Source organism: Oryx dammah, unplaced genomic scaffold, assembly GCF_014754425.2.
Source record: "Oryx dammah isolate SB20612 unplaced genomic scaffold, SCBI_Odam_1.1 HiC_scaffold_11203, whole genome shotgun sequence".
NCBI lineage: Eukaryota > Metazoa > Chordata > Mammalia > Artiodactyla > Bovidae > Oryx > Oryx dammah.
Window position 1 is genome coordinate 7,095,855 of NW_024080596.1, and position 26,712 is coordinate 7,122,566.

General features: G+C 39.1%; 1 protein-coding gene across 1 annotated transcript; it reads right to left on the minus strand.

Moving 5' to 3' along the window:
- Positions 1-24,639: 24,639 nt before the first annotated feature.
- LOC120860816 (thiamin pyrophosphokinase 1-like) lies at positions 24,640-25,713 on the minus strand. The gene has a single exon (XM_040236528.1). The coding sequence runs from the start codon at positions 25,683-25,685 to the stop codon at positions 24,951-24,953; it is 735 nt and encodes a 244-aa protein (XP_040092462.1). The 5' UTR covers positions 25,686-25,713; the 3' UTR covers positions 24,640-24,950.
- Between the last annotated feature and the right edge of the window lie 999 nt (positions 25,714-26,712).

Below are 26,712 nucleotides of genomic sequence, written 5' to 3' on the forward strand. Positions count from 1 at the left end.
CTAAATTAAGTGATGGAAGTTTATTGAATACCTAAGTGACTTCCAAATAAAATGCGGAAACATTAATAACTGAACACTGGCTTCCTCTTACAGTGAAACTAAGGATATTGAGGACCATTCATGAGTATGTTTGGTACCATCCTGAGGTGATGTCTATAAGAAAACAAATGTGTTTATAAATTATCATTGGTATTTATGTTCATCAATCTACAGAATGCTAAAGGACAGTTTGTGGTTGCTTTAAGAAAGTTGGATGTGTATTTTCAGTAAAGAAAGTATGAGAATTGAAATTGCATTTTATTAAGGGAAAAGGAAGTAGGTCTATTTTATAGGTGGCGATCTCTAGATGAGCAAATTAAGTGATGGCTACAGAGAGTGAGGGAAGTTTGTGAAAAGTAGACCCCTAGAAAAGAGTTTTGTGCATACTACAAGTCTTCTTAAGATGTTGAACTTCTCTTGATAAGAGATTTTAAGTTTCTTTACCTCTTAAGTGATCTGTTATGTATTCATCTTTGAATCATTTATTGTAATTTGGCTAAGTGAATTACTGTTGTTTCAAAGTAACCTTGGGCTTCCCTGATGGCTCAGCTGGTAAAGAATCAGCCTGCAATGTGGGAGACCTAGGTTGGATCCCTGGGTTGGGAAGATCCTCTGGAGAAGGGAACGGGCTACCCATTCCAGTATTCTGGCCTGGAGAATTCCATGGACTGTATAGTCCATGATGTCACAAAGAGTCAGACACAAATGAGTGACTTTCACTTTGCTTCTTCATTTCAAAGTAACCTAGGATCCTATCCTACCGATTGTTCTAAACCCTTTAGATATTTATTGACAAAACTTCCGGAATCAAAATTTAATGAAGTCTTTTGACCTCTGGCTAACTTTGGAATGTTTCAAAGGGCCCCTGGAACATCCCAAAGAGAGATATTAAACTAATTAGGTTCATTTGGTGTGTAAATTTACATGGGAAGTATGGTCAAATGAGTATAACTTTTCTTAGGTTGTATTCTATGGTTGTTGTTGTTTGGTTATTAAGCCTTGTCTCTTTTGCAGCCCCATGGACTCTAGCCCACCTGGCTCTTCTGTCCATGGGATTTCCCAGGCAAGAATACTGGAGTGGGTTGCCATTTCCTTCTCCAGGGGATATTTTCAAACCAGAGACGAAACCTGAAATTCCTGTAATGCAGGTGAATTCTTTACTGCTGAGCCACCAGGACTTCCCAAATGTTACTAATAAAGATATCCTAGAAATTATATGGAATTCCTAAAATTCTGATGTGTCCTGGTAAAATGTTGTTAGACTTAATTCTGGTTATTATCAACAAATGATATATGTCACAGCAGTCACCAAGTTACTTTGTCAATTGCATTATAATTAGATTGTAAATGTGCCTTAAGTCTTTTGTCATTATAGGCAGTTATGGTTTAATTCTGATGTTGTTGAAAATGCTTCCTCTTCATAAAGATTAATAGAAAGAATTTTTGGGTAAATACAAATTTCTGGCTTTCAGACTATAGTGTTGAACTGGGTAAGAAATCCAAAATCTAATGGGAAATCCTGATGGCTTCATAAAGCTGTTAACAGAAAGGATTAGAGAAGACTGTGTGAACTGGTTATAATTTTTATGGTTTCTATCTGAAAATTTTATGACTTGAATCCATATACCACATTGTAAAGAAAACCTTCACCTTGAACTAATTATAACATACAGTAATTTTATAAATTATACTTTTGCAAGCAAAACAGGGAAGCCTGGCGTGCTGCAGTTCATGGGGTCACAAAGAGTTGGACACAACTGAGCGACTGAACTGAAACTGAAAGCAAAATTGAAACATTTATTGTTTTTGTCTATCTTCTCCCTCCAGAGATTGTAAACTATTAGGTTTCCAGTAGTTTTATCGGATAAATTAGGGTTCTTACTTTGGCCACCTCATGTGAAGAGTTGACTCATTGGAAAAGACCCTGATGCTGGGAGGGATTGGGGACAGGAGGAGAAGGGGATGACAGAGGATGAGGTGGCTGGATGGCATCACTGACTTAATGGACGTGAGTCTGAGTGAACTCCAGGAGTTGGTGATGGACAGGGAGGCCTGGCGTGCTGTGGTTCATGGGGTCACAAAGAGTTGGACACGACTGAGTGACTGAACTGAACTGAACTGAATAAGGGAAGAATTCACCTAAGTGAAATGTGTGATAAGCTCTTGATGTGACTTTCCTACCTCTGAGGGTTTTTTTTTAAAGTTCAGGCTGAGAGTCCTTATAAAAGTTTTAGTAAAGCAAAAAATCTACATGATAAATTATAGTTATATAAATTATCAGGTCAAGTTTTTGAAGCCAGACTTATTTTATAAACAAATTATTTTTAATTTGGGCATATTTGGTAGAAATGAGGGTAATTTGGGAGAGAAAAAGAGTGTTCCAATGAATGTTAAATCCAAATTTTGTACTAAGTCACTTCCCAGATAGTTTCTTGCAGTTATACTGTACTAATATAAAGTTAACTGTATTATTAAAAGGACACTATAAATTTTGTTTCTGAAGCTAATTTTTGTAATCACTGAATGAAGATCAGATGCCCCATGGCCTGCAACCAGGGGATTATGTGCACTGGAAGACATAATTTAAAGGATTATCTCCAACTGGATGGAAGGACTTTTATCAGGTACTCTTAATTAGCTCATACACAGTGAAACTGAGCAAGCTGACTCTTGACTTAATTCTCATTTTCAGAGGCCCCAACACTGAACTGGTCTATAGAGCAGACTGCTGACCTCAAAATCACCTTAAAAAGATGCTCAAACAGAGGAGACTACACTTCAGTGAGAATGAGACTAACACACATCAGAAGCAGACAGCTTAAACAAGATAATGAACTGATTTGTTTGATCGTTTATAATGTTTTCTTGACTTCTTGGATCTTTGTATATAAATCAAGTGTTTTACTATAATGAACACAGTTCTATGCTAGTTTGAAAAAGCATTCCAATGTTGGGTTGTGGCCTATTACCTGTATCTAGTACTTATAGATTACCTTGCTGAATCTCTATACTCCAAGGCTCTAATTGGATGACCTTAGAAAATTTATTTTAGAAAAAAAGGAAGTTCAGTCTGTTCAGGCTGCTCTTGGTATTACTAGGTGGTATGCTCTCACCAACCAATTAATAATATCTGCTCTGACCCTGGCCATAAATATGAATTTCCTCTAAAGTTACTCAAGGTCAATCAGAGTAACAAGCAAGAGTTCAGCCAAAGAATAAAACCTCCCACAACTATGGGATGAATATATGTGGTTAAACCAGGCTGTGGTCCCTTAAGTATTAAGGCCTTCCTTTATCTTAGGAACAATTAAATTATACTAAGAACATGCAGCCTGGTAACAATAGGAAACTGGACTGGGAGCTTTATGGACAGTGTCAATATAAAATTTCCCTGAAAGACAAAGATTGGTACAGACTATGGTTTTTCCAGTGGTCATGTATGGATGTGAGAGTTGGACTGTGAAGAAGGCTGAGCACCGAAGAATTGATGCTTTTGAAATGTGGTGTTGGAGAAGACTCTTGAGAGTCCCTTGGACTGCAGGGAGATCCAACCAGTCCATTCTGAAGGAGATCAGCCCTGGAATTTCTTTGGAAGGAATGATGCTAAAGCTAAAACTCCAGTACTTTGGCCACCTCATGCGAAGAGTTGACTCATTGGAAAAGACTCTGATGCTGGGAGGGATTGAGGGCAGGAGGAGAAGGGGACGACAGAGGATGAGATGGCTGGGTGGCATCACTGACTCGATGAACGTGAGTCTGAGTGAACTCTAGGAGCTGATGATGGACAAGGAGGCCTGGCATACTGCAATTCATGGGGTCACAAAGAGTCGGACACGACTGAGCAACTGAACTGAATTGAACTGAGACTAAGTTGGATGACCTGACCTATACTGAGCTACACTTAATGTAAGTTCTCAGCTGAACTCTTATTTATGACTTTAATTTTACCACTAGTTATGTTACTTGTACTTTTCCTATTTTATTAATTCAAGATTAATTACCATATGTGTGACAGAAACTTTGATTAAAAAATATGTAGTTTAAATGAGATTAATGATTGTAATAGTGTTACTCTAGATATGGAAAGATACACCAATAGAGAATTTTTCCTGGACTATAACAGTTTAGGTAAGACAGGTCGGTCTAGAGCTCTTTGATTACTGTTGATAGATCTAGTCCATTAATAGCACATTGAATGGCCTATCAGTGAAACCTTCACCAGACCTAGGAATCAGTCTTCTGAGCACTGTGGGATAAAATGGTCATGGAATGCTTCCCAAAGTATGCTCATATTTATTACCATGAGTGGACTCTGTCAGCTGCAAATTGGTGCTTGTCACCTACTCTACAAGGATTAAATCATGTACTGCTGTCACTACTGACTTTCAACACTTTCAACACCCCCTGAAAGAAGTTCAGGATGGAGAGCAAAAATTAGGCACTCTGTGCTCAGGGAGATACTGGAAGGACAGTATTATATAGCCTGATATTATTAATCACCTCATAACTAGAAAAGTTTTAAAGTCCCTCATGGTGATGACCATACTTAGAAACTAGCTAGCAAAGCTTCATGAGACTAGCAGAAAATTTCTGGAAAAATATGTGCTTGATCGCATGTATTCTCCCTTCACCAAAATGATGTGTATACTGACCTTCCTCCCTGCTTCTTTGGAACAGTTTCTCAGAAATATACGTACTGCTATATCCCAGGCTGCAGTCCTCATTTTGCCCCCAATAAAACTTAACTCACAATTTCATGTAGTGCATTTTTAAAGTCAACAAACATGAGTGGCCATGGAGATTACAATCTGAGAAATTAATATCAATAGTGATTGATCCAATTATGTTCATTTGGTTCCTGCAGAAGACAATTAAAACCACTCTGGGGGTGATACTTTGAAAATCTCAGTCAGTTCAGTTCAGTTGCTCAGTCGTGTAAGACTCTTTGCGACCCCATGAATCGCAGCACGCCAGGCCTCCCTGTCCATCACCAACTCCCGGAGTTCACTCAGACTCACATCCATTGAGTCAGTGATGCCATCCAGCCATCTCATCCTCTGTCGTCCCCTTCTCCTCCTGCGCCCAATCCCTCCCAGCATCAGAGTCATTTCCAATGAGTCAACTCTTTGCATGAGGTGGCCAAAATACTGGAGTTTCAGCTTTAGCATCATTCCTTCCAAAGAAATCCCAGGGTTGATCTCCTTCAGAATGGACTGGTTGGATCTCCCTGCAGTCCAAGGGACTCTCAAGAGTCTTCTCCAACACCACACTTCAAAAGCATCAATTCTTTGGCGCTCAGCCTTCTTCACAGTCCAACTATCGCATCCATACATGACCACAGGAAAAACCATAGCCTTGACTAGATGGACCTTAGTCGGCAAAGTAATGTCTCTGCTTTTGAATATGCTATCTAGGTTGGTCATAACTTTTCTTCCAAGGAGTAAGCGTCTTTTAATTTCATGGCTGGAATCACCATCTGCAGTGATTTTGGAGCCCCAAAAAATAAAGTCTGACACTGTTTCCACTGTTTCCCCATCTATTTCCCATGAAGTGATGGGACCAGATGCCATGATCTTCATTTTCTGAATGTTGAGCTTAAAGCCAATTTCATCAAGAGGCTTTTTAGTTCCTCTTCACTTTCTGCCATAGGCTGGTGTCATCTGCATATCTGAGGTTATTGATATTTCTCCCTGCAATCTTGATTCCAGCTTGTGTTTCTTCCAGTCCAGCGTTTCTCATGATGTACTCTGCATAGAAGTTAAATAAGCAGGGTGACAATATACAGCCTTGACGTACTCCTTTTCCTATTTGGAACCAAGTTTGTTGTTCCATGTCCAGTTCTAACTGTCGCTTACTGACCTGCATACAGATTTCTCAAGAGGCAGGTTAGGTGGTCTGGTATTCCCATCTCTTTCAGAATTTTCCACAGTTTCTTGTGATCCACACAGTCAAAGGCTTGGGCATAGTCAATAAATCAGAAATAGATGTTTTTCTGGAACTCTCTTGCTTTTTCCATGATCCAGCGGATGTTGGAAATTTGATCTCTGGTTCCTCTGCCTTTTCTAAAACCAGTTTGAACATCAGGGATTTCATGGTTCACATATTGCTGAAGCGTGGCTTGGAAAATTTTGAGCATTACTTTACTAGCATGTGAGATGAGTGCAATTGTGCGGTAGTTTCAGCATTCTTTGGCATTGCCTTTCTTTGGGATTGGAATGAAAACTGACCTTTTCCAGTCCTGTGGCCACTGTTGAGTTTTCCAAATTTGCTGACATATTGAGTGCAGCACTTTCACAGCATCATCTTTCAGGATTTGAAACAGCTCAACTGGAATGCCATCACCTCCACTAGCTTTGTTGGTAGTGATGCTTTCTAAGGCCCACTTGACTTCACATTCCAAGATGTCTGGCTCTAGATGAGTGATCACACCATCGTGATTATCTGGGTCGTGAAGATCTTTTTTGTACAGTTTTTCTGTGTATTCTTGCCACCTCTTCTTAATATCGTCTGCTTCTTTTTAGGTCCATACCATTTCTATCCTTTACCAAGCCCATCTTTGCATGAAATGTTCCCTTGGTATCTCTAATTTTCTTGAAGAGATCTCTAGTCTTTCCCATTCTGTTGTTTTCCTCTATTTCTTTGCATTGATCACTGAAGAAGGCTTTCTTATCTCTCCTTGCTATTCTCTGGAACTCTGCATTCAGATGCTTATATCTTTCCTTTTCTCCTTTGCTTTTCACCTCTCTTCTTTTCACAGCTATTTGTAAGGCCTCCCCAGGCAGCCATTTTGCTTTTTTGCATTTCTTTTTCATGGGAATGGCCTTGATCCCTGTCTCCTGTACAATGTCATGAACCTCATTCCATAATTCATCAGGCACTTTATCTATCAGATCTAGGCCCTTACATCTATTTCTCACTTCCACTGTATAATCATAAGGGATTTGATTTAGGTCATACCTGAATGGTCTAGCGGTTTTCCCTACTTTCTTCAATTTAAGTCTGAATTTAGCAATAAGGAGTTGGTGATCTGAGCCACAGTCAGCTCCTGGTCTTGTTTTTGTTTACTGTATAGAGCTTCTCCATCTTTGGCTGCAAAGAATATAATCAGTCTGATTTTGGTGTTGACCATCTGGTGATGTCCATGGGTAGAGTCTTCTCTTGTGTTGTTGGAAGAGGGTGTTTGCTATGACCAGTGCATTTTCTTGGCAAAACTCTATTAGTCTTTGCTCTGCTTCATTCCACATTCCAAGGCCAAATTTGCCTGTTACTCCAGATGTTTCTTGACTTCCTACTTTTGCATTGCAGTCCCCTATAATGAAAAGGACATCTTTTTGGGGTGTTAGTTCTAAAAGGTCTTGTAGGTCTTCATAGAACCGTTCAACTTCAGCTTCTTCAGCGTTACTGATTGGGGCATAGACTTGGATTACTGTGATATTGAATGGTTTGCCTTGGAAATGAACAGAGATCATTCTGTCATTTTTGAGATTGCATCCAAGTACTGAATTTTGGATTCTTATGACCATGATGGCTACTCCATTTCTTCTGAGGGATTCCTGCCCGCAGTAGTAGATATGATGGTCATCTGAGTTAAATTCACCCATTCCAGTCCATTTTAGTTCGCTAATTCCTAGAATGTCGACATTCACCCTAGCCATCTCGTTTGACCACTTCCAATTTGCTTTGATTCATGGACCTGACATTCCAGGTTCCTATGCAATATTGCTCTTTACAGCTTCGGACCTTGCTTCTATCACCAGTCACATCCCCAGCTGGGTATTGTTTTTGCTTTGGCTCCATCCCTTCATTCTTTCTGGAGTTATTTCTCCACTGATCTCCAGTGGCATATTGGGCACCTAATGACCTGGGGAGTTCCTCTTTTGGTATCCTATCATTTTGCCTTTTCATACTGTTCATGGGGTTCTCAAGGCAAGAATACTGATGTGGCTTGCCATTCCCTTCTCTGGTGGACCAGAATCTGTCAGACCTCTCCACCATGACCCACCCGTCTTAGGTTGCCCAGCAGGCATGAATTAGTTTCATTGAATTAGACAAGGCTATGGTCCTAGTATGATTAGATTGACTAGTTTTCTGTGAATATGGTTTCAGTGTGTCTGCCCTCTGATGCCCTCTTGCAACAATCTAGGCAAAAGGATTTAAAAAGAAACAAAAGACAAATATGAACTAACCTTCAGAAATTACCAAATACACAAAGTAAGATTAAGCATGGAATAAACGTAAACAGCAATAGAAAATAACAGAAATATGGGCAGTATGAATTTCAGATAATGAGAGAAATATCATAAGGAGACTATGAAATAATTTTACAATGATTAAGCACATAAATTATTAATCACAACTTAGGTGGCTCAGATGCTCAAGAATCTGCCTGCAATGCAGAAGACCCAACTTTGATCTCAGGGTTGGGAAGATCTCCTGGAGAAGGGAGCAGGAACCCACTCCAGAATTCTTGCCTGGAGAATTCCATGGACAGGAGAGCCTGCCAGTCTACAATCCATAGGATCACAGTCAGACACAACTAAGCAATGAGCACTTACTTACTTACTAAAAAAGGTTAGATATAAAAAGCTAAACAGAATGTCTTAAAATTTTTAAATATATAAATGAATTTAAAAAGCTGTAAATGAGTATTATAATGTTAGATATGTTCAGGAAGCAGCAAGTTAGACCTGAGGAAACTGTGAAGATTGAAATAGCAAAAATGTTATAAAATACTTAACAGTTTCCAAGGAGGAAACTATGGTGACTTCATGAGTCAGGCTTTCCCCTTACTGCTTTAGTTCATATCTGAAGTTTACCTCAGTTCAGTTCAGTCACTCAGTTGTGTCCGAGTCTTTGCGACCCGATGGACTGCAGCACGCCAGGCTTCCAGTCATGACCAACTCCAGGAGTCTACTCAAACTCATGTCCATTGAGTCAGTGCTACCATCCAACCATCTCATCCTCTGTCATCCCCTTCTAGTCCTACCCTCAATCTTTCCCAGCATCAACGTCTTTTCAAATGAGTCAGTTCTTTGCATAGGTGGCCAAAGTACTAGAGTTTCAGCTTCAACATCAGTCCTATCAATGAATATTCAGGACTGATTTCCTTTAGGATGGACTGGTTAGATCTCCTTGCAGTCCAAGGGACTCTCAAGAGTCTTCTACAACACCACAGTTCAAAAGCATCAATACTTCAGTGCTAAGCTTTCTCTATGGTCCAACTCTAACATCCATACATGACTACTGGAAAAACAATAGCTTTGACTAGATGGACCTATGTTGGCAAAGTAATGCCTCTGTTTTTTAATAAGCTCTAGGTTGGTCATAACTTTTCTTCCAAGGAGCAAATGTCTTTTAATTTCATGGCTGCAGTCAATAAATGCAGTGATTTTGGAGCCAAAAATAATAATAAAGTCTGGCATTGTTTCCACTGATTTTCCATCTATTTGCCATGAAGTAATGGGACCAGATACGATGACCTTAGTTTTCTGAATGTTGAGCTTTAAGCCAACTTTTTCACTCTCCTCTTTCACTTTCATCAGGAGGCTTTTTAGTTCTTCTTTACTTTCTGCCATAAGGGTGGTGTCATCTGCATTTCTGAGGTTACTGATATTTCTCCCAGCAATCTTGATTCAAGCTTCTGCTTCATCCAGCCCAGCATTTCCATGATGTACTCTGCATATACATTAAAGAAGCAGGATGACAATATACAGCCTTGACGTAGTCCTTTTCCTATTTGGAACCAGTCTGTTGTTCCATGTCCAGATCTAACTGTTGCTTCTTGACCTGCATACAGATTTCTCAGGAGGCAGGTCAGGTGGTCTGGTATTCCCATCTCTTTCAGAATTTTCCACAGTTTATTGTGATTTACAGAGTCAAAGGCTTGGGCATAGTCAGTAAAGCAGAAATAGATGTTTTTCTGGAACTCTCTTGCTTTTTCCATGATCCAGCAGATATTGGCAATTTGATCTCTGGTTCCAACATTTGATACACATTTTCAGAGTTGTTTTACAGATGTGAAAAGCTCTCCCATCAAATGTAAGATGTCAACTACCTGATGACCATGAACATATAGCCTCAGGCCTCCAGCAGCCTAAGGACTGATAATACTAACCCCTATGACACCACCGTGTTATCTCATCAATCAATCAAAGAATTGTGCATTAGCTGATTACATACCCTGCTACCCTCCTCCTCACCTGGCTTTTAAAAACGCTTTGCCAAAACCCTTTGAGGGGCTCATGCTTGAGCTCTTGGGCATGAGCCACCCACCTCCCTGCATGGCCCTGCAAGAAACCTTTCTCTGCTGCAAACTCCAAAGTTTTCATGTGTTTGGCCACATTGTGTGTTGGGCACATGAACCTGGACTAACGATATGAGTTTTAAGGATAGTGAGAAAGTGCTATATGCGAATATTAGGACTTAACAGTGAAGATAATAGAGAAATAATGTGAAAGATAATTGTGGGGAAACTATGTCAACAAAACATCAATTAATAGTCAATCTAAGAAAGAGATGGAAAAGTTTATTTGAGCCAAACTGAGGATTATAACCCAGGGGACAGCTTCTCAGACAGTTCTGAGAACTGTTCTGAAGAGGTAATGGGGGAGGTCAGTATATATGTGATTTTGGTGAAATGAATACATGCAATCAAGCACACATCTCAGCAGAAGGCTGCAACTAGCCAGATGGAACAGATATCTTAGTTAATGGTTTTGGTGTTTTCCTGAATATCAGAAATTGTAAGAATCCAGGTTCATAAAAAATTTCCTCTGAAAATATCTATCTGAAGACTTATTCTGCTAGTTTTGCCCCAATCTTCAGTATTGAAGGTCAGCAATTGCAGTGACCAGTAACTTGAATATGTGCAGAACTGGATGGTAGGCAACATTCTCTATTTTACAACCTCTTCCCTTTCAGTCTTAATTTCAACCCAGGTTTGGGAGGCATTTTGGGACCAATTTGTCCCATGGCATTAGAAATGCTCACTCCCAGGTTAGGCAAGGATTTTCTTGAAAGGCTACTTAATGTATTATTGGGCTAGGCTCTGTCAACAGTAATCAAAAGCCTCTGGGATCCCTGTGTTTATCAGTCTTTAATGGTCCAGGAAATGTTTCTCTCTTGTTGCTTCTTCCTATATCTAGAGCTACACTATTACAAAAATTGATCTTGTAAGACTACATATTTGGCCAATTGTTTCAAGCTGCACAATTATCATCAATTTCCTCTGAGGCTCTGTCACACATTTGGTAATGTAGCCTTGTAAAATAGGCAGAATACAAGCAATATTGCTGTAATATCAATAAAGTCATAGTAAGTATTTAAGCTAGGAACATCCATTAGGTGTGGCCTAGTGTCTCCCCAGGTTCACTAAGCAATTAGTTCTTCACCAATCACTATCTTAAAGGAAATAATATATTGTCTTTGTACATAAAGTTCACAAAAGATAACTGCACATACAAAGAGAGTGGTGAGTCATCCTGATCTGATCCCTTCCAGGACTGAAAAAGGAATGTTATCTTTTAAGTAGTTATATGGTTGGTGCCAGAAGGAGAGAAATGAATCTTTATGGTTGAGCAGGTATTTCTGCCATAGGGGAAGTCTGGTTAACACATAATACAGAAGCATAACACACAGCTGAGGGGAGGGAGAAAGCCAAAGGATGTAGAAAAAGTTTATGTTTAAATTTTTTTGTCTTATTTTAAAATTGTGAACTTTTATTTCCTCAAATGAAATTGATAATGGCTGAGGATTCCCCAAGATTGGTGAAAGTTTTAAGGAGAATTATTGTTAAGCAAGATAATTTAAAATATATTTCAATGTAGCTACATAACAGTGAACCTGAAGAACCAAGAATAATTATTAAAATCAACTAGAAAAAAATTAATTACCTACAAAGACCAAAAGTTGTTGGACACAGATAGGATACAATTGTAGGACACAATCTAGTCAATTGTGACAGAAAGCCTGGAATTAGGGAGAAGGGAGAAACTGAGAAGGGATATAGGGAATGTTGTTGGATGGTAGATATTTGTTTACCTGGGTTGTCAAAAATCAAGAAATTGTATGTTCAAAATGAGTGCATCTTGTCTGTAAATTATACATGTTAAAAATGATCAAAGAAGACAATTTAGATGTGATAAAATTAATTCATATGGACCCACAAAATAAAGACTGCCCCGGTGGCCAGCCCACAACACAAATCCAAACTGAAATCAGTTGCACTTACAAGAAGCCTCCCTCATGTAAGGCTAACATACCCTAACCACAATCTTTGAACTCCTCTTTCTCAAGTTCTCCTTACCCTAGAAAGCAGGACCTGCCCACCTCTTAAGGAAATCCCCGACCTCGTAGCCCATCTTGCTCTTCTAATCTCTGTAAAACTGACTCTTGCGCCCAATCCCTCAGGAATAGTGCTCCACTGCTTGTGAGGTACTGAACTCCCTCAGTCCATAGATTGTTCTCCCTTGTACTCAAGGAAGACATCAAATTCATTATTTAAAATTGTTTTAGATTTTTTCATTTATCAATTAATACAATCTTTATTTAACACTTTGTGAAGCAAGCTTTCTCTGCTCAGAAGAGTGCAGAGAGCTGAAAAATAGGATGGAAGGGAAAAGAAGCTTTTATAGGATAAAGAATAAGGAACAAGGAAGACAAAAATAAAAAATGAATAGAGAACAAGACACTAAGCATAGAGCCCAGAGCTGACTTGGCCGTTTGGGGACTGGCTGACAGGATATAATGTTTCTGGTCCAGGGGAGAATTGATACTGACTTGAAAGTTACCCAAGTTTTGGCTTGTTATCATGGCACCAGGCAAGAGTGGCCCCATACATTTTTCTTTTTGACACATTTCAACACAGAGAAAGACAAATGTCATTTTTTCAATGAGACATTCCCCACCAATCAGGATGGGAAACTAATTATTAGTTGGTGGGGATAACAGAGTTGCCAATTTTGTTGGAAAAAGGGTAAATTTGTATAACAGTTTTGGCAATATCTAATTATATTGGAGTTGCCTACATTATCAAATTCTGACATTTCCTATTCAAGTGATAACTCCAGAGAAATTCTTGTATATGTGCGCAGGAGACCTGTGCAATGATGTTTATTCTTCATGTCCCTTTATAAAAGAATGGTAAATCATGTATAATGTGTTCACATGGGAAAAATATAGTTTCAGCACTTGAAGTGAATAAATCAAGTCCCTGAATACTCAAAAATATATTGCTGTGAAAGCGACTTCATATAAGAAGACAAAAAATCCATATATATAAATTATAGAATTTGTAAATCAAACTACCCAATTGTAGTTAATAAGATACCTTTATGTAGGAAATTACTACAACCCTGTATAGGAAATGTTTGTAGCAATATCAAGACAGCAATAGGAACTTGGAAATGGGGCAGGGGCAATGTCTAGGGTCTTTCAGGAATGAATCTTTATTTTTACTGTAATATTCCATTTAATTTGTTTTTAATAGAAAACAGATCAGGTAACTATCAAGGAAACTTCTCATATCTATTTTATTTTGGAGTTAGATAGCATGGTGTCATTAATCTATGTTTTGAATATTTTGTAAAAAAATTTATATGAAAAACAAAATAAGATTAGAGGTTAAAACATCCGCCTGGAATGCGGAGGACCCGGGTTCGATCCCTGGGTTGGGAAGATTCCCTGGAGAAGGAAATGGCAACCCACTCCAGTACTCTTGCCTGGAAAATCCCATGGAGGGAGGAGCCTGGTAGGCTACAGTCCATGGGGTCGCAAAGAATTGGACACAACTGAGCAACTTCACACCATAAATAGTAGCTGTATTAACTGCTTTTCCATGTGTGAATTTCTTAATTATTAATTCATTGAAAACTATGATATACTTCTAAATAATTTTGTAGTAATTCTGTATATTATTTTCAGATTTTAAAAAGAATGTTTCTGGTGTTTCATAGTCATTAATATGGTTCACTATAATGTTGGCATATCTGTGTGTCTATCTATCTTTTTTTTCATTTTGGTCTTAAGAAAAACCCATCTTGTAGTATTATTTAAACATGTCTTTAAAATAATTTTTAATCAATAATGAATATTGAATTCCACCAACTGCTTTTCTGGCGTGTTAATCATATAAGCAATACAGTTTGGATTCTAGGAATTTAGAAGCAGACTACATTCTTTGACTACTCATCACTTGACTTCATAAGGCTCAATATCTCCCTTTACTCAAGCATTTTTGCACCTACTTCACAGGTGGTAAAAAAAACAATAAAAATCAATAAAATGCTAACATTATTATACATTTATATTTTCTCCTTCACTTATGATAATGAAAACTCATTCAGACAGTGTTTATCAAACAGTTAACACAAAATTGGGATTGTTATAGTCATTAGGAAAGAACTGGTATGTTAGCAACAGGCAAGGTTTTCTCTTCTATGCAGTATAAAGAATATAAGAATTTCTATTAAAGTATTATATAATATTTGACTATCTTTCCATTTTCAGAGTAGACCTCAATTATATAGTTGGCTTTGTTTGCTAATATATTTAGCAAACAAAAATATATTGCTAATATATTTAGGATTAGGATTAATGACATACGTATGGCACATCCATAATTTTTATGTGTGAATGTGTGTTTTTTTAATATGAATATTTTATTGAGTGACAAAGAAGCTGTTTGTGAACAGAGACTTTAAACCTGAAACTATATGAAGCTCTGAGGTGTAGTGTTACAGGATGGCTTATAAAGTGAACACGAACCTTTACAATGATTGGTTATTACAATGAGGATTTCTAGATGACAGAGAATCAGTTAAAAGTAATCATACAATTTTAGGAAGATGAGTTAAATTTTATGATTATCAGAGGCTTTAACACAAAATAAGTTTTACAAACATTCATGAAATAAGCTACATTAAGTTTTCTTAATATACTTTTACTGATTTTGCCTGCTTGGGGTTCATCAAGCCCTGTATTCATTTAATTTTGTGTTAATACAAGCCAGGGAAAATCTGATTTACTGAACACCTGAATTCATCTCCATTCATTCCTGACCATGTCCTTCCTCCCTACCTTCATGACATTAATAAATAAAAGGGCACAAACCACAAGGACAAAGAGACAGAGAGGAAGACTTCCCGTGGAATATCCAGAAATTTCAATAAAGCTTGTCTTCAGACATGGGCCTTTAATTTGGTTTTGAAGTACTGTATCTCTCTTATATATGGACATCCAAGAATAAGACTCATTTGAAGAATGCCTCTAACATGTATTTATTGTTGTTCAGTCACTCAGTCGTGTCTGACTCTTTGCCATCCCGTGGACTGCAGACGCCAGGCTTCCCTATCCTTCACCATCTCCTGGAGCTTGCTCAAACTCATGTGCATTGAATCTGTGATGCCATCCAACCATTTCATCTTCTGTCGTCCCCTTCTTCTACTGTCTTCAATCTTTCCCAGCATCAGGGTCTTTTCTAATGAGTCAACTCTTCTCATCAGGTGGCCAAAGTTTTGAAGCTTCAGTTTCAGCCACAGTCCTTCCAGTGAATATTCAGCATTGATTTTGTTTAGGATGGACTGGTTTGATCTCCTTGCTATCAAAGGGACTCAAGAGTCTTCTCCAGCACCACAGTTCAAAAGCATCAGTTCTTCGACGCTCAGGCTCCTTTATGGTCCAGCTCTCACATCTATACTTGACTACCAGAAAAACCATAGCTTTGACTATACAGACCTTTGTCGGCAAAGTAACATCTCTGCTTTTTAAAACGCCATTTAATTTTGTCATATTTTTTCTTCCAAGGAGTAAGCGTCTTTTAATTTCATGGCTGCAGTCACCATCTACAATGATTTTGGAGCCCAAGAAAATTAAGTCTGTCACTGTTTCCTCTGTTTCCCCATCTATTTGACATGAAGTGATGGGACTGGATGCCATGAACTTAGTTCTTTGAATGTTGAGTTATAAGCCAGCTTTTTCACTCTCCTCTTTCACCTTCATCAAGAGGTTCTTTCATTTCCTTCACTTTCTGCCATAAGGCTGGTGTCATCAGCATATCTGAGGTTATTGATATTTCTCTCAGCAATCTTGATTCCAGTTTGTGCTTCATCTGGCCTAGCATTTTTCATGATATACTCTGCATATAAGTTAAATAAGCAGGGTGATAATATACAGCCTTCACGTACTCCTTTCCCAGTCTGGAACCAGTCCATTGTTCCATGTCTGGTTCTAACTGTTGTTTCTTGACCTACATACAAATTTCTCAGGAGGTGGGGAAGGTGATCTGGTATTCCCATCTCTTTAAGAATTTTCTATAGTTTGTTGTGATCCACACTGTAAAAGGCTTTAGTGTAGTCAATGAAGCAGAAGTAGATGTTTTTCTGGAATTATAGCATGTATGACAATGATGTAAAACAAAAAAAAGTAAAAAAGAAACTCTGAGGTGATAAAGATATTTCAGGGGACAGAAGAAAGCTTAAAAAACAAATTTAAATTAATATTCTCAGATAAATACTTCATCACTGATATAAGAACAAGACACAATTTTTTTTTAAAAAGGGGGAAGATTCACTACAAAATATAATTCAAATGAACCTATTTATAAAACAAAAACACTCACCAACTAGAGAATGAACTTATGGTTACCAAGTAGGGAGGATGGAATGGAGGGATAGTTTCGAGTTGATATGTACACACTGCAGTCTTTAAAATAGACAACCAACAAGAATAACTACAAGTCACAGGAAACTCTGCTTGATACTTTGTAACAACCTAAATGGGAAAAGAATTCAAGGAAGAACAGCACATGCCTACCTATAATTGAATTGCCCTGCTCTACTCCCAAAACCTACCATTGCTGTTATCTAGATGCATGTTCCTAAAGGAAATCAGTCCTGAATATTCATTGCTAGGACTGATGCTGAAGCTGAAACTCCAATACTTCGGCCTGATGTGAAGAACTGACTCATTGGAAAAGACCCTGGTGCTGGGAAACATTAAAGGTAAGAGGAGATGGGGATGACAGAGGATGAGATGGTTGGATGGCATCACCGACTTGATGGACATGAGTTTGAGCAAGCTCCAGGAGTTGGTGATAGACAGGGAAGCCTGGCATGCTGTGGTCCTTGGGGTTGCAAAGAATCATACATGACTGAGCTGCCTAACTGACTGACTCCCAAAACCAGCACAATTCTATCAATAAACCACACTCCAACACAAAACAAAAAAAAATTTTTTTAATCCATTCATTTTGAATAGAAGAGAAAATAAGAGTCAGAAAATAAATGTTCCTGTCAGTTTAAAGTACTGCAGAGAAAAAATAGAAATATGCATGGAAAATAGAGAAAAGAGTAGTCATGGCCAGGCACATGTATAACAAATGGGCCAGAGGAACTCAAATTCTAATCCCTCAAATACTAATGTATGTGGAAAGCAGCTCAGTGATCTGCCCTTTCCTTCTGCCCCAAACACTGCTGTGGGTGTGTCTGAGAGAGTCCATATTTCATAATGGGGAGCCGTGTGATTGGAAGGATTTCCATGAAGATTCTGTGGACTGATATCTGAAGGTTATGTCAAGATGGAGGATCTTAGCAAAAACGTAGTTAACAAAGATGTTGCTGCACAAACCTATTTGGAGGTCAGATGTAACAGAGAATGGCATGAAACGACACCCTTCCCTCAAGGCCCGATGCTGATGTCATGGAAGTCACTCCATTAGGAATGGGTTTACTTTTTATAAGATTTTTTTAAATGGCTTGAGCACTTAAAATACAATAGAAATGAATTTTTATAAAACCTAGTATTAAAACTACTTGTATGAGATACAACTTTTCTGCCTAGTTCTTTGACAACGCTTAAAAGTTTTGCATTATTATTCAAATATTATTAAATTATTCTACCCAATCTTGAATATTTTCAAATATAAATTCATTCAAAATAGCCTGCTGCTGCTGTTGCTAAGTCACTTCAGTCATGTCTGACTCTGTGCGACCCCATAGACAGCAGCCCACCAGACTCCCCCGTCCCTAGAATTCTCAAGGCAAGAACACTGGAGTGGGTTGCCATTTCCTTCTCCAATGCATGCAGGAAAGTAAAAAGTGAAAGTGAAGTTGCTTAGTCGTGTCCAACCCTCAGCAACCCCATGGACTGCAGCTTCCATCCATGGGATTTTCCAGGCAAGAGTACTGGAGTGGGGTGCCAATGCCTTCTCCGCAAAATAGCTTATTTCACTTTAATTTCAAATTAGCAATTTAGTTACATTAGTTATATTTTTAATACCATAAACAGACATCAGTGTTAATATATTCCTTTCCTTATACACAATATATTGCTCATATTGTGTCATGAGCAATCTTAACAGAGTTGATCTATTTTACTAATGTTATTTAACAAGTTAAGTCTTCCCTTAGTCAACTCTTTATTCTTCTGTTTTTGAACAGATTAAATGTTTACTTTTATCTCTATCATTATTAATTACTTCTACTTCATTTCATTCTTTTTATTCTATCTCATTTAAATTTAAAAAAATCCTATTAGATATTCCTGTCATACAGCTTTCCCAGTATCTTTAATTTTGATAAAAATTATTCTCATTGATAACAACTTGTGGTTACTTTGAAATGCAAATTTGCAATTTTGATTATTTGACCAAAAGTGACAAGTTTCTTTAATTTCAAAGTTGTTAGATTATTTATTGTTTATTCAGAAGTTACTTTGCCAACAAAGGTCCATATAGTCAAAGCTATGATTTTTCCAGTAGTTGTGTACAGATGTGAGAGTTGAACCATCAAAAAGGCTGAGTGTCTAAGAATTGTTGCTTTCGAACTGTGTTGCTGGAGAAGACTCATGAGAGTCCCTTGGACAGCAAGGAGATCAAACCAGTCACTCCTAAAGGAAACCAATCCTGAATACTCATTGGAAGGACTGATGCTGAAGCTGAAGTTCCAATACTTTGGCCCTCTGATGGGAAGAGCTGACTCACTGAAATAGACCTTGATTCTGGGAAAGATTGAGGGCAGAAGGTGAAGGGAATGACAGAGAATGAGATGGTTGGATGGCATCAGTGATTCAATGGACATGAATTAGAGCAAACTCTGGGATTTAGTGAAGGACAGGGAAGGCTAGCTTGCTGCAGTAGTGGGGTCACAAAGAGTCAGAAACAGCTTAGCAACGGAACAACAATGATTCAAGAAGTTCATCATTTTCTGACTAATTGCATTGCTTTTAAGATAATAGGGCTTCCCTGGTGGCTCAGAGGTTAATGCATCTGCCCGCAATGTGGGAGACCTGGGTTCAATCCCTGGGTCGGGTAGATCCCCTGGAGAAGAAATGGCAACCCACTCCAGTATTCTTGCCTGGAAAATCCCATGGATGGAGGTCGCAAAGAGTCAGACACGACTGAGTGACTTCACTTTCACTAAGATAATATACGCTCAATAAGCAATTACTAAGGTTAAGATATACTACTACTGACTGAAGTTGAAGAACATGGTTAATAGAATTTCTAAATAGACAATATTCTATCACTTTCTTAGTGGCTAATACACTACTAAAGTCTATTCTTTTCAAGCATCTATGTAAAGCAAAACTACATTCATTATTTACAGGTGAAATGTTTGGTATAAATATCCTTACACATGATATAGGTATATGTAATTGTGTACAGTGGAAACAGTGTCAGACTTTATTTTGGGGGGCTCCAAAATCACTGAGGATGGTGACTGCAGCCATGAAATTAAAAGACGCTTACTCCTTGGAAAGAAAGTTATGACTAACCTAGACAGCATGTTGAAAAGTAGAGACAGTACTTTGCCAACAAAGGTCTGTCTAGTCAAGGCTATGGTTTTTCCACTGGTCATATATGGATGTGAGAGTTGGACTGTGAAGAAAGCTGAGTGCCGAAGAATTGATGCTTTTGAACTGTGGTGTTGGAGAAGACTCTTGAGAGTCCCTTAGACTGCAAGCAGATCCAACCAGTCCATCCTAAAGGAGATCAGTCCTAGGTGTTCTTTGGAAGGACTGATGCTAAAGCTGAAACTCCAATACTTTGGCCACCTCATGCAAAGAGTTGACTCATTGGAAAAGACTCTGATGCTGGGAGGGATTGGGGGCAGGAGGAGAAGGGGATGACAGAGGATGAGATGGCTGGATGGCATCACTGACTCGATGGACGTGAGTTTGAGTGAACTCCAGAAGTTGGTGATGGACAGGGAGGCCTGGCATGCTGCGATTCATGGGGTCACAAAGAGTCAGACATGACTGAGCGACTGAACTGAACTGAACTGAACTGAATTGTGTACATGTATAGTGGTGGTTGTGAATGTAATTAAATTTTTGACTATCTGAAATAAATTTTTTGTCAATCAGCTATGTTTCTATCTATTAGTGTAGATCTTTGGACATATAGGGGAGAGTTTTACTTGCACAGGTGGCTACAAAGCCTTAAATGTATGTTCATGTCCCCCACTGATTTATTGTATATCAAACCATCTTTTGCATTGCAGTTATTTTGTTTTGTTTTAATATTTTATTCTGTGTATGAAGTTTTATATATATATATAGCCACATCCAGGAACTTTACAATTTAATTGTGAATGTTATATTTAATAAATATGAATATCTGTCTTTAAATATATTATTTAATATATAAATATGGCTATGAATATGCACGATATACACAGTTCAGTTCAGTTCAGTCACTTAGTCATTTCCAACTCTTTGCGACCCATAAATTGCAGCACACCAGGCCTCCCTGTCCATCACCAACTCCCAGAGTTCACTCAGACTCATGTGCATTGAGTCAGTGATGCCATCCAGCCATCTCATCCTCTGTTGTCCCCTTCTTCTCCTGCCCCCAATCCCTCCCAGCATCAGGGTGTTTCCCAATGAGTTAACTCTTTGCATGAGGTGGCTAAAGTATTAGAGTTTCAACTTTAGCATCAGTCCTTCCAAGAACGCCCAGGACTGATCTCATTTAGAATGGACTGATTGGATCTCCTTGCAGTCTAAGGGACTCTCAAGAGTCTTCTCCAACACCATAGTTCAAAAGCATCAATTCTTCAGCACTCAGCTTTCTTCACAGTCCAACTCTCACATCCATACATGACCACTGGAAAAACCATAGCCTTGACTAGATGGACCTTTGTTGGCAAAGTAATGTCTCTGCTTTTGAATATGCTATCTAGGTTGGTCATAACTTTCTTTCCAAGAAGTAAGTGTCTTTTAATTTAATGGCTGTAATCACTATCTGCAATGATTTTGGAGCCCCCAGAAATAAAGTCTGACACTGCTTCCACTGTTTTTAGTATAAATTAGATACTGAATACACATAGTATTTAATTTGAAGAATTTTTAGTCTTAAGGACATATTCCTTCACTTAAATTATATTTTGTCCATTCAATATCACAGTTTATCCAAGTCTATGCCCCAACAGTAATGCTGAAGAAACTGAAGTTGAACGGTTTTATGAAGACCTACAAGACCTTTTAGAACTAACACCCAGAAAAGATGTCCTTTTCATTATAGGGGACTGGAATGCAAAAGTAGGAAGTCAAGAAACACCTGGAGTAACAGGCAAGTTTGGCCTTGGAATGCGGAATGAAGCAGGGAAAAGACTAATAGAGTTTTGCCAAGAAAATGCACTGGTGATAGCAAACACCCTCTTCCACCAACACAAGAGAAGACTCTACACTTGAACATCACCAGATGGTCAACACCGAAATCAGATTGATTATATTCTTTACAACCAAAGATGGAGAAGCTCTATACAGTCAACAAAAACAAGACTGGGAGCTGACTGTGGCTCAAATAATGAAGTCCTTATTACCAAATTCAGACTTAAATTGAAGAAAGTCGGGAAAACCGCTAGACCATTCAGGTATGACCTAAATCAAATCCCTTATGATTATACAGTGGAAGTGAGAAATAGATGTAAGGGCCTAGATCTGATAGATAGAGTGCCCGATGAACTATGGAATGAGGTTCATGACATTGTACAGAAGACAGGGATCAAGACCATCCCCATGGAAAACAAATGCAAAAAAGCAAAATGGCTGTCTTAGGAGGCCTTACAAATAGCTGTGAAAAGAAGAGAGGTGAAAAGCAAAGGAGAAAAGGAAAGATATAAGCATCTGAATGCAGAGTTCCAAAGAATAGCAAGGAGAGATAAGAAAGCCTTCCTCAGCGATCAATGCAAAGAAATAGAGGACAACAACAGAATGGGGAAGACTAGAGATCTCTTCAAGAAAATTAGAGATACCAAGGGAACATTTCATGCAAAGATGGGCTCGATAAAGGACAGAAATGGTCTGGACCTAACAGAAGCAGAAGATATTAAGAAGAGGTAGCAAGAATACACAGAAGAACTGTACAAAAAAGATCTTCATGACAAGATAATCATGATGATGTGATCACTCATCTAGAGCCAGACATCCTGGAATGTGAAGTCAACTGGGCCTTAGAAAGCATCACTGCAAACAAAGCTAGTGGAGGTGATGGAATTCCACGTGAGCTGTTTCAAATCTTGAAAGATGATGCTGTGAAAGTGCTGCACTCAGTATGCCAGCAAATTTGGAAAACTCAACAGTGGCCATAGGACTGGAAAAGATCAGTTTTCATTCCAATTCCAAAGAAAGGCAATGCCAAAGAATGCTGAAACTACCGCACAATTGCACTCATCTCACATGCTAAGAAAGTAATGCTCAAAATTCTGCAAGCCAGGCTTCAGCAATACGTGAACCATAAACTCCCTGATGTTCAAGCTGGTTTTAGAAAAGGGAGAGGAACCAGAGATCAAATTGCCAACATCCACTGGATCATGGAAAAAGCAAAAGAGTTCCAGAAAAACATCTATTTCTGCTTTATTGACTATGCCCAAGCCTTTGACTGTGTGGATCACAAGAAACTGTGGAAAATTCTGAAAGAGATGGGAATACCAGACCACCTGACCTGCCTCTTGAGAAATTTGTATGCAGGTCAGGAAGCAACAGTTAGAACTGGACATGGAACAACAGACTGGTTCCAAATAGGAAAAGGAGTACATCAAGGCTGTATATTGTCACCCTGCTTATTTAACTTATATGCAGAGTACATCATGAGAAACGCTGGGTTGGAAGAAACACAAGCTGGAATCAAGATTGCAGGGAGAAATATCAATAACCTCAGATATGCAGATGACACCACCCTTATGGCAGAAAGTGAAGAGGAGCTAAAAAGCCTCTTGATGAAAGTGAAAGAGGAGAGTGAAAAAGTTGGCTTAAAGCTCCACATTCAGAAAACGAAGATCATGGCATCTGGTCCGATCACTTCTTGGGAAATAGATGGGGAAACAGTAGAAACAGTCTCAGACTTTATTTTTTGGGGCTCCAAAATCACTGCAGATGGTGACTGCAGCCATGAAATTAAAAGATGCTTACTTCTTGGAAGAAAAGTTATGACCAATCTAGATAGTATATTCAAAAGCAGAGACATTACTTTGCCGACTAAGGTTCATCTAGTCAAATCTATGGTTTTTCCTGTGGTCATGTATGGATGTGAGAGTTGGACTGTGAAGAAGGCTGAGCGCTGAAGAATTGATGCTTTTAAACTGTGGTGTTGGGGAAGACTCTTGAGAGTCCCTTGAACTGCAAGGAGATCCAACCAATCCATTCTGAAGGAGATCAACCCTGGGATTTCTTTGGAAGGAATGATGCTAAAGCTGAAGCTCCAGTACTTAGGCCACCTCATGCGAAGAGTTGACTCATTGGAAAAGACTCTGATGCTGGAAGGGATTGGGAGCAGGAGGAGAAGAGGATGACAGAGGATGAGATGTCTGGATGGTATCACGGACTCAATGGACGTGAGTCTGAGTGAACTCTGGGAGTTGGTGAGGGACAGGGAGGCGTGGCATGCTGCAATTCATGGGGTCGTAAAGAGTCGGACACGACTGAGTGAACTGAACTGAACTGACTATTATCTTTACTCCTTCCATAACTTTTTGCCCTATCAATTTATTTTCAATATCTTTTTTTTGATAACTAAATATTTTTATTTCACATCTGGATTCAGTTTCACATGTATTTGCATAAATAATTTCTGTTGATAACTAAATATTTTTATTTCACATCTGGATTCAGTTTCACATGTATTTGCATAAATAATTTAAAAATGATCTCTAATGATTATGCACAACTGCATGCTAGTTCAATGGGCCCCACTTTTCTCCACTTACAACGCGACCCTCCCTCTGTTGTAGAGAGAAGAGAGAAGCTGCTCTCATTCTTTACAGCAACATGGGTTTGTGTCATGTAAAGCAGTTGGGTGGGTTCTGCTTGTTTTAAATTTTAATAATCAGGCTAGTGATTTTTTATTTATCATTGAAAGATAATACCCCAAACTGTTAAGGTCAGAATAAAATGGTGCGGTTCTAGCATCCCAAGCTAGAAGGAATTATGTTTTTCAGTGAAAGGGAATCCACATAAGACTGAGAGAGCTAACATTATGAGATAGAAGCAAGCATTTAAGGATTAACAGCAAGCATTTAAGGATTATGGCTGGAGACTATGGAACCTCAGAGTTTTCTCAGCTTCGAAATTACAAACCGTTTTCCAGGGGTACCTGGAGTGATTAATAAGGATGATCAGGACTGAATTTGAGAGTGAGATGACCCACATTAGTTTTCCAACTGAATCTAATAGAGCATATTTACTTTAAATAATAACGACAGCCCCACCCCACCCCCCCGCCGGGTCAGAGTAAAACTGAAATCTGTCATTTACAGTGCTCCCTGAATGATCAGAACATGAACAGCCTTTAAAACTAGCGGGCCTCCCAGGGGATGGGTTTAGCTCCTGCCAGCCCAGGTGGACTGTTCTTGTTGAGCATGATGTTGTTGGCAAATGAGGTATGTCAGAGGCACAGCGACGGAGGTCAGTGCTGGTCAGATTTTTACGGCCATGGTCCAGAGCAGGGGACAGTCCGTCTCCACAGTCACAACGCCAGATCCGTCATAGGCATTGGAAGTGCTGACTAGTGTTCCAAAGCCGAGCGTCTGATGTGTGAGGTTCCAGTTTAGGCCTGTTGTTGTCGTCACCTGATTGCAAGGCTGTCCAACAGGAATGAGGCCACACCAATCACCTTCCATCCCGGTACCTACATGCAATTTGTGCTTTCCCGGTTGGAGCAGGTAGACGAGAGACTCCTCTTGGATTATTATAACTGGCAAAGAAGTTATCTGAGGTGCTTGGAACAAAGTGCTCACAGATGCCATGATCTGGTCAAAACGTCCAGCAGGTCCTCCCAAGGTCACAATCATATCTAACTGTAGGTCTTTTTCTTCTATCTTCTTTTGGAACACTTCAAGGCACTTGGTAAAGTCAGTATGGTCTTGATCAGGAGTTGAAATAATTTCACAGCCCTTAATAGCGTAGTATTCTCTAACTTCAGGCCTAATAGAATCAAAGTCTCCACTGATGAATTCAGGCAGAAAGCTCTCCCTCTCTCCTTCTGTGAAGTCATATAAGCGGTTGGCACCTCCATCAGCACAGGCTCTTAAAAGAGCTTTGTGCCAAAGATAACGAAAACATTTGTCCAAAGGCTGGTTCAGAATCACAAGGCAGTATTTCAAACTCCCAGAGGGAAGCAGGGGTTCCAGCGGGGTAATGGCATGCTCCATAACGGATTGCTGGTCTCTGCGTTAAAAAAAAAAATCAGAACTTCTCCTAGCTAATTAAACAGCACGCGAAGACGCCAGCACGTGTGGCCCGGAGGCGGACCGCGGAGCGAGCCGCGCTCCCGGTGTGCGGGCGCGGGCACGGCCTATTTTCAATATCTTTATGCCATGTTTTCTATGTGTTAGAAATTCTTGCTATTTTCTTTTAAAATATCTTTATATCTTTATGAATTATTTATGAATTTTTATTTTTACCTTTTTTCTGTTGAATTGTAAGTGAATATGATTTTCCATTCACCTGAAACACAAAAGAATTCTAAAAGATCTCTCTTAATAACTTTAACTAGTCTTCTACTTTTCTCAACTATCCTGAGTTCCAAATCTATTGAACTAATTTTTGACTATTAGACCCAACTTGTTAATTAGTTGTTTCATACAGCATGACATATTCTCTTTCAAGAATTCTCTTCCATATTTCATTATTTAGTAACAAGTTATTAATAATTATTTTAAAGTAAATGTTCATTTTGTTATTTTCATTAGTTCAGTTCAGTTCAGTCGCTCAGTCGTGCCCGACTCTTTGCGACCCCATGAATCGCAGCACGCCACGCCTCCCTGTCCATCACCAACTCCCGGAGTTCACTCAGACTCACGTCCATCGAGTCCGTGATGCCATCCAGCCATCTCATCCTCTGTCGTCCCCTTCTCCTCCTGCCCACAATCCCTCCCAGCATCAGAGTCGTTTCCAATGAGTCAACTCTTCGCATGAGGTGGCCAAAGTACTGGAGCTTCAGCTTTAGCATCATTCCTTCCAAAGAAATCCCAGGACTGATCTCCTTTAGGATGGACTGGTTGGATCTCCTTGCAGTCCAAGGGACTTTCAAGAGTCTTCTCCAACACCACAGTTCAAAAGCATCAATTCTTCGGCACTCTGCCTTCTTCACAGTCCAACTCTCACATCCATACATGACTACAGGAAAAACCATAGCCTTGACTCTACGGACCTTAGTCGGCAAAGTAATGTCTCTGC